Raw genomic sequence first — 9,446 nt, forward strand, 5'->3', positions numbered from 1 at the left:
ACCAATCATACATTCACACACCAGTTGCGCAGCATCACAAGCAATTTGGGGTTCATATCTTGCCAGAGGATACTTCGACATGTTGACAGGAGGAGCCGTGGATGACACTGCTGATTCTCATCCACATTCCCCACGGTTTATTAGTTGTACACACTCTATTATTGATATCATCATCACCTAACTTAAATGTGAGAAGACTGAAGTCAAATTCGATGCCTGCAGTTAAGTGAAAGCTGTAAAATGTTGATAGATTTTTACTAAATATGATGGGAGGGCAGGACAAGAAACATTTTTAGCAAAAACATTGCTGATGAAGTGACATAAGTATCTGCTTAAGGTATTTCAACAGGATTACTTTGGGCAGTTAGTTTATCCCATCATGTTCCCAGAGTTTTTGCATAAGTGGCAGTAATATTACAAAATGATGCTAGTTGAATGCAACATTTTAGTCACTTAAGTAAAACAAACTATTATCAAAGAAATGACAACTAAAGAAGCTGGGGTAGAGAGCAGTGCGCTAACATTGATACTGTTTGCTGTGGATGACAGTTGGATGTTGTTCAATATAGAAATTAAATAAACCAAGAGGACAGAAATAATCTCTGACTCAACAAGATTATATTGCAGTGGAGTTTGCCCGGCAACCAGCAGACTTACTGCTAATGTCAAAAAGAGCGTCAAGCGCTGTCAACACGTCTCACTATCAGTTTACCATTGGATTCCTCTGTTGTTGCAGTCAAGGTTGACCTATGATACAGATCGTTGCATGAGCTTCATCAGTTTTATTTTAGCGGTAAATAAAAAACTGTGATTAATCTTTTCATAGATTCAATGCACAGCAGATCTCAGGTTGGTAACTACACTTAGATTGTCATTTGATTCAATCAAAAGTAACTTTTCATTCTGCCCACCTGTCCTTTATCACCTCCGATCCTGCATTTCTTCTTTGGTGGCTCCAACTAGTTTGTCACCTTCAGTTTGACTGCACATAATACTAAGGCGTGTTATGCTGTTAACCATTAAATAATTGAAACCCATTTATTGTTTATTTATTGTTTATTGCAGCTAACCCTGCACTCTGCAGCAGCAGCCTGTAGAAAACTTTTCTGACTGCTGGGACTGCAGACAAGCAAAACCAAAATTATCCATCAACAGACTTCATTATTCATTGTTTGGAAGCACTTTGGATTTAGGAGAGAAATGAATCATATGCACAACACAGAGTCCACAACACTTATGTTTGTACCGCAAAGCAACACAACTAACTTGTTAAACCACCTAAAAAAACATTACAACTTGCAGAACAGCACATGCATGCATGCAAATACAACCCTGTCTCCAAAGTTGAGACACTGTTTAAATTATAAATAAAAATAGAATACAATGAATGCAATACAAAGAGAAGACATTTGATGATGATAAAATACATGATTATATGAAGTGTATTACTACATGTGTCAGGAACACTTTGGATCACACAGTTCATCGCTACATTTGCAAATGTAAGAGAATACTCTACAGTGCAAAGTGAAAGCCATATCATCTGACTGTTCTGGGGCTGAGCTCATCTGAGATGGACTGACACAAACTTGACAAATGTCCTGTGGTCAGCCAAGCCCACATTTCAAAGTTTTTAGGAAATCCTTGACATTGTGTTCTCCTGGCTAAGAAGGAAAAGGCCATCCAGATTGTTACCAGTATGGTAGTTCAAAAGCCAGTATCTGTGATGGTATGGTAGTGTGTTATCACCCATGACATGTGTAACTTTTTACATATGTGAAGGCATCTTACATGCTGAAAGGTACGTACAGGTTTTGGAGCGGCATACGATGCCATCCAGATGACATCTTTTCAGGGGCATTCCTGCAAATGATAATGGTATTGCTGACATCAAATTCAAAATGGGTGTATATTTACAGAAAACACAGTCAAGTTTATCAGTTTTAACATTTAATATCTTTTCTTTGTACTGTGCTGCACTTTGTACTCAATGAGGTAACATTTGCAACATTACATTCCATAAGAGAAGCACTGAATTCAGGTGAAAAAGAACCTTATTTAGTTGTAGTTTCAGTCTTAGTTTGATGCGAAGATTTGTTCATTAGTAGCAATGTATTCAAATGCTTTGCTTTGCACCTTCTTGAGACCAACATTGTTCTGCTCTCAGGAGACACTGGTCTGAATGCATGAGATGACATTAAGTCATAACATTGGCCAGGATTGAAGCCTTTAAGCAGCTATGCAGACAGTCAGTGTTTTGTTTGGTCCCTGTGCTGTGACAGGTGGGATTTAGAACCACATTATAAACTGAAGCAGTTGGTTTTATGAAATTAAGTCAAATTTCCTCTTGAAAGAAGTTTGTCTGGACTGTCTGTTATGAGATCGTCTCTATGACGTGTTAGGGAGCATATTGATGAGAGGAGCTGTGATCACTTGGCATAATTGATTGCAACCTCTCCTGGTAGTTTCTTTAAAATAAACCCACCTCTGTAGCAACTGAGCTGCCAGTGCATCTTTGTTTGTGCTCTGAGCTTTCATTCATGAAAAGTTATAACTAGTCTTTTTTATTAAATAAAGCTTTATTCAGTTTGACATTAGAGTTTGTGACAGTAGAATAAAATATAGGTCTATAGAGTGATAGAGGACTATTATTAATGTGCAAATTGTGAATGTAATCAGTGTGTGGCTGTGGAGAGTTTTCAGTTTCTGTGTCTTTTTCTCTGAGGTATGAGAAGATGATCAGCGGCATGTACCTGGGAGAGATAGTGAGGAACGTGCTAATTGATTTTACTGCCAAGGGCTTGCTGTTCAGAGGCAAACTGTCTGAGCGACTCAAGACCCGCTGCATCTTCGAGACAAAGTTCCTTTCACAGATCGAAAGGTGAGTATTATAGACTAGTCCCAGTGTCTCTCTTTAGCTCAGTCATGTTTACCATGATATATGGTATGAATAAAAAAAATCACAAAACAATAGTGGACATTAGTGATGTGCCACAGCTGTCAGACTTGATCGCATTAGTCAAATCTACACAATAATTGGCTGTTTCATGTGTGGCATCCCTTAATCACAAACAGCAGGCTTGAACATTTTGAGTGTCAAACACTTCATTTCCTGCAGTCTGGGGAATTTTTATCAATCAAGTTATGGGGGGAATATTTTTATTTCTTTTAAGGTCCAGTGTGTAGGATTTAGGTGATATATTGGCAGAAATAAAATAAAATGAGCATTATTAGTGATATTTTCTGAAGTGTGTTTTTGTTACCTTTGAATGAGCCATTAATATCTGCATTGAGAACAGGTCATCGTCTACAGAGATCTCCATGTTGCACTGGCATGTTTCTACAGTAGCACAGAATGGACAAACCTACACCGGCTTTATATAGGGCCATTTGCACTTTTGTGTTGGTCCCTGTAGTTGGAGGCCCGCAACTATTTTGTAACATGAAGCTGCTTTGTTCTGTGATTTATACATTTATCAGTTATCCCTGTCACTGTGTGTGACTGTCAGAGGTGCAGCATTATTGTCATGATAAACAGAGTTAGGGAAGGAGACGCTAAATGAATTAATACGCAATGCACAGTGCTTTAATAAAATGAAAATTTATCTGTTTTAATCAGTCTAATTTGCGTTAAAGTTGCAAGGCTGCACAGAATTGGTAAAATAAAAAGGTATTGGCTTAATTTGCAATTGCAACATTGCAAAATTTTGGAGAGACTGACTGAGTAAGCCTTGATCATCAAAATGAGTTACAGTGATTTTTGAATGGCCTCTCAGACACATTTGTAGACATGCTTATCATGTAAATCTGTAAATGCAAAATATTTCAACCAACAATCAGAAGCTTTCAAACCTTTTTGTTCCAGTAAACAGGAATTGTGTCAGTGCTAAATAAATAGATATAAAGACAATAATCCATCAATAAGTTCATTTCCAAATGTATTTGTGTAACCTTTCAGTGTTTTTAAAATTAGCTTGAAAGCTGTTACAACTAAAATGGAAGAAGAAAACAGAAGAGATTGTAAAAAAAAAAAAAAAAAAAGGTACTGAAATACTTAAAGCCAAGAAACAGTGCTAGGTGCACAGTTTCTTGGTCTTATTGTCTGTTTTATCTAACAGTGGGCACAGAAATTATGTCCAACCATTAACATCTGCCTGAGACTACAAAAATGTTTTCATTTTATAAAATACCCAGAAAGGCTCATTGAGCCAGTTCCTCTCAGAAATTCATCTCAGGAAAGAAACAGTGTCAGTGCTTGTCAGTGCTGTTTATGCGCAACACAAAGTTATGTTAACTCATTAACGGATTAAATCAGTGAGCTAATGGCCTCACATCTTTGAGCAGCTTTTACCTTTACGACATGAAAGTGTTGAATATTGTCAAAAAACAGCAACCTTTGTGTGGCTGCAGTGCAGTTTAACAGTATTTTTTCTTTATATAACAAGCAAGTGAAATGAAATAAAAATCACTGCAACGTAGGAAGTCCACCATGTAGGTTCACATAAAAGTATGTAAGCTATGTCTTTCATGTGTGTAACTCGAATTCTCTCTGACATAATAGTGACCGCCTGGCCATGCGACAGGTCCGCTCAATCCTGCAGCACCTGGGCCTCACCAGTTCCACGTGTGACGACAGCGTACTGGTGAAGGAGGTCTGTAGCGTGGTTGCTCGTCGTGCCGCTCAGCTCTGTGGCGCTGGCTTGGCCGCTGTGGTCGACAAAATCCGAGAGAACAGGAACCTGAATCACCTTTCCATCACTGTCGGAGTGGACGGCACACTTTATAAAACGCACCCACAGTAAGGAGTACAAGTATTCTCTCGATTAATTGATTGGTTGTTTGGACAATAAAATCTCAGAAAATGGTGAAAATGTTTCGATCAGTTTTCCCCATAGCCCAAGATGACAACCTCAAATTTCTTCTTTTTGTCCACATTATAAAAATTATCAGTTTACTGTCTTTGGGGAGTAAAGATATAAAAAAAAAAAATATTCAAATTTTTAAAAGCTGGAATTCAGAGAGTTTTGACTTTTTTTCCTTAAAAAATTACTTAAACCTATTAATCTGCTATCACATTAGTCTGTAATTAATTCAGTAGTTCACATGTAACTTTAATTGTTCCAGTTCCAGTTCACTGCAGCCCTAGGTTGTCCGAACAATTTTTTGACCGAACACTTAAAAAAAAAATTAAAAAAAGGTTTCCAAACACTCGGAAACATTCATTACACAAAGTAATGAATTTAAAGGCCCTACATTGTAAAAATACAGATGTTGTATGCCTTTTTATAAAGCAGGTATAAATGTTGTATCAGACTTTGAAAGTATTAAAGAACTTCATCTATAGAGAGATGCACAAGGTCCGTAATCAGAAATTGTGCCTTCAAATGAGACGTCAGGACTTCCGTAAAGTTGTGATAATTGGTCTGCATGGGCTTAAAAATTACTGATGAATGAACTGCTCATGGTGCCGCGGCCCAATCGACAATAAGCCTGATAGTGATGCAGCATTAGAAGCCTGCACCCGAGTCTAAACCTGAATATCGGGAATAATACTGTCACAAGCAGAGGGAGTGTCATGGTGTGTTTCAGCTCAGCTGCCTGTTCCATCAGTACACTGGAGACTGAACTCTGGTGGTGCGTGCTTTCTACATACAATGAGTGTAACAGAAAGAGGAGCGCCTGTATTGATGTTGAAAAACATACCGTAGTAGGAGGATGAGCAGGAAGGATGAGTCTAATAATGTTAAAGCTTCCTTAAGTAGCCTAGTTAGGATGGGGTCTAGCAGGCATGCTGATGGCTTAGATCCAGAAATCAAAGTAGAGAATCGGCGAAGGTCAATGGGGGAGAAACGGTCCAGTAAATTCCAGGCCTTGCTGCCATATCCAAGCTATCTGTGTCCGGGGTCAAGTCGGTTAAGGGCAAGAGGTGATGGATTTTATTTCGAATAGTTATAATTTTATCATTAAAGAAAGTCACAAAGTCGTCACTGCTTAGGGCCGAAGGAATACAAGGCTCTATGGAGCTGTGGCTCTGAGTCAGTCAGGCTAAAGTGTTGAAAAAAAACCTGGGATTGTTTTTGTTTTGCTCAATTAATGATGAGTAATAGTTTGCTCTAGCATGGCGGAGGGCCTTCTTATACATTTTAAGACTATCTAGCCAGACTAAATGGGACTCTTCCAGGTTGGTTGAATGCCAATTTCTTTCAAATTTTCGCAATGGTTGTTTCAATTTGCGGATCTAGATGTTAAGCCATAGAGCAGTGTGATGGAGCTGAAGCATCTTATACCCACCCTGTAGAAACGTACAGGCTTAAACTGTCTTCACTGCCCTGGCAGTTGGCTTTGACTCATCTTTCATGTTGGCACTTACAGTAGGTCATCATCATAATGAATTATTTGCAGGACAATAATAAAGGTCAAATGCATATCAGAAGTGTAATGATATTTTTATTTTACCACAGGAGCTTACTTTCACTGAACTATTTTTATTCTCTTTGCTCCCTCACTCTTTGTTAAGTTTCTCAAGCATCATGCAAGAGACGCTGCAGGATTTGGCACCATCCTGTGAGGTGACTTTCCACAAATCAGAGGATGGAAGTGGGAAGGGAGCAGCACTGATCACAGCTGTGGCCTGCAGGATCAAGGGCGAAGGGCAGCCCTGAATCGTCAAGACAGGTAGAGCTAAAGCTACTAACGTCTGCTTTTCTATACCAGGTCACGTAAAATAAAGTCATGTACACCTCGACCTGAGTTGAGATTTTAAGACTGATAAAAATCAATCTGACCTGTGTATGTGTTCACATATGTGCATGTGAGTTTGTCTTGTTTGTGTTTGGAATAGACATGCGTATTTATAATATGAGCTGAAATTGCAAAAAACAGTGGAAAATGAATTTTAGAAATAACTTGTGTGTTAGAGAAGTTGCACCTCCTGTGAAATATGACTGTTACGAGGCGTAGGCTCATTTACACTCCCACCTTTTCATTTGCACACTCAAACTCATAGGTTGCCTCCAAGCCGACTTCATTTATCAATTGACTTGTGTTAGTACGTAAGTAAAGCTTTGAAAAGTTGATTTATAATATACAGCAACCTTCAAGACACACAAAGTGCCTCACAATGTGCCTCACAATTTAGGTCTAAAGCAAGACTTCAATTAAAGAAAGCTGAAAGGAAATTTTAGTAAAGGAACAACACAACCAAGAAACCACCAGTGTGCTAAATCATAACGTATGCTTGAAATGACCCGAGCAATAAAATGAAACTCAGCTGCATGATTTTTGCATTTAAAATCCTTTGTTCTGTAACAATTTTCTTTTAAAACGAGAATAAAATATGTTTTATCACAGTGAATGTATGGTTTTAATCAGTTTCAAGAATAATCAAATACTATTTGGGGGAAAAAAGTACTTTTTAAACAACCTTTACTTATTCCTGGTTTCTTTACCTTCCTAAATGTCATAAAATAAGTGTGATGTACTTCCAGCACGGTAGCCAGAAGAAAACATTTGAATTGTACATTTCTGCATACCCAGGATGCATTACATTTGTACCATACAGATATTTCTACAGTGATCTATTTCTGACTACATGTGTTCCACCATTCTGGTAGAGGTGATGGTGGATAGCAAGAGATGCTGGCAAAGACAGCTGCTTAGCTACACACCACTGTTCGACACCAACAAATGACAAAACTGGTTGATTTTTGGATGTTTTGTGGCAAGACATTGGCAGGATTTTTATGGGTTTTGTTTAGGTTTTTGTGCCTAAACATTACCACATGTTACCCACAGAGTTGGTGAAACATAAGAAAATGTTAATTTTCAACAAATCTGCTACTTAATAACATAGTGTTATGTATCCATGGCTTGCAGAAACGTATAAAGCAAACATTAATTCTGGTGATTGGGGTGTATACTCCTTACATCAATAAGAAAAGATTTACTGCAAGTTTTAAAAGCAAGATTTAATAGACAAATGGAATCAAAGCGTATTCATACAGTATGTAATTTACTGCTGGCAAATGTATAAAAACATGCCTAGCTCTTACTATCTCCTATTTATCGCTTGGTCTAGTGACTGCAACAAGATTATTCTGATGCCATAAGAAAAAAATTATGTGAAACATAAACTACATTGGGGGTAGAAAAGTTGAAAGGGGAAGTGAATTAAACCGCAGTGGTCAGAAAATACAAAGTAAGAATTAGAAGCACTCTTGGGGCTGGGATTTTTTTTGGGGAATATAGATGGTCAAAGGAGATTTTTTTTCTTTTTAGACATGTTTGCCCTATTTTTTATCTGTACTGTATTAAATTTGAATGGTGCGTTGTACAAAGAAAAAAATGGCATGAATTTTTGGCAAGTGTCTGTACAGAAGAGACCTTAGATATTACTGAATCAGAGGGAAGGACTGATTAGAATCAGTTGTTCTCCCTTAAAATATTTTTTCACGCCATAAACATCAACATCCAGATGTAGAGATTGCCATAATCTGTCTTTTTTCATGAAACAATGTTTATGGCATGAATATCCCATTATATGTACGACAGCAAATGTTCTTACCTGCTGATTACATCAGGCTTACATAAAGCACTCTGTGCTCTGATACTTAGACTTTTTGCTTCTTTAAGAACTTTTGTTTCTTTCAGCTATTACACTACAGTGCTGTTGTTATCATTGTCACAGTAAAGTTGACCTTCAGCTGCTGTTGTCTGCTATGGAAGTCTGAAGTCTGCTCTAGTAGACATCAAATTACATTCGCTTGGGAATTGCTGTTTACCAAAAGAATAATCAATGTCATCACTTTATTGTTGAGCTTTGTCTATTCACTGCCCTCAATTTTCCTGTTCCACTGTATTTCTGAATGCTGCTGCACCCAATTTCACCCCATAAACAAGCTCATACTAAACACTAGAAAATGTTTATCCAGCATTCGTGTCCTTTACTGTGAGCTTGCCAAACAGGCTGATCTGCCACGCACCAAACTTAAATCACTAACATATGAAAAAAAAGAATAGAATGGAATAGAAAAAAACATGTTCTATGAGTTTTACAGTGTAAAACATTCTTAAGAATTTAATTTAACTTAAGATACCACAACATTAAGAGCTGAGTCTCTGGAGTAAAATATGACACCTTTCAAGTGTTACTATGGAATCAGAAAGGTAAATACAAGGTGAATCTATTCAACACAATATACACGATCAGATAACATGCTGAGGCCTTTACTGGAACAAAAAACTAACCTCATGTTATTTTGTACCAGTCTGCTGCTGCAAGGGGGGAGTTAATTAAACCACGGTGGCCGAAATGTGAGGATTAGTGGCACTCCTGGGGATGGCTGGTTTAAGGGAATAAAGAGGGTCAAAGGTGATATTAGATTTAGCCTCACTTCTATTATTTTTTCCCTCATTTGTAGTAAATGCATCTCATTTTGTACAACTGC

The 9,446-nt window shown here is 37.8% G+C and overlaps 1 protein-coding gene across 1 annotated transcript in view; it reads left to right on the forward strand.

Annotated features, from left to right (window-relative positions):
- Positions 1 to 8,932, forward strand: part of hk2 (hexokinase 2) — a 42,779-nt gene extending 33,847 nt beyond the window's left edge. The window contains exons 16-18 of the mRNA XM_042488790.1: positions 2,726 to 2,881; positions 4,562 to 4,798; positions 6,518 to 8,932. Coding sequence (XP_042344724.1) covers positions 2,726 to 2,881; positions 4,562 to 4,798; positions 6,518 to 6,662 — 538 coding nt within the window. The 3' untranslated portion in view covers positions 6,663 to 8,932. The remainder of the gene's footprint in view (positions 1 to 2,725; positions 2,882 to 4,561; positions 4,799 to 6,517) is intronic.
- Positions 8,933 to 9,446: the final 514 nt, after the last annotated feature.

This window comes from Plectropomus leopardus, chromosome 6, assembly GCF_008729295.1.
Source record: "Plectropomus leopardus isolate mb chromosome 6, YSFRI_Pleo_2.0, whole genome shotgun sequence".
Lineage (NCBI taxonomy): Eukaryota > Metazoa > Chordata > Actinopteri > Perciformes > Serranidae > Plectropomus > Plectropomus leopardus.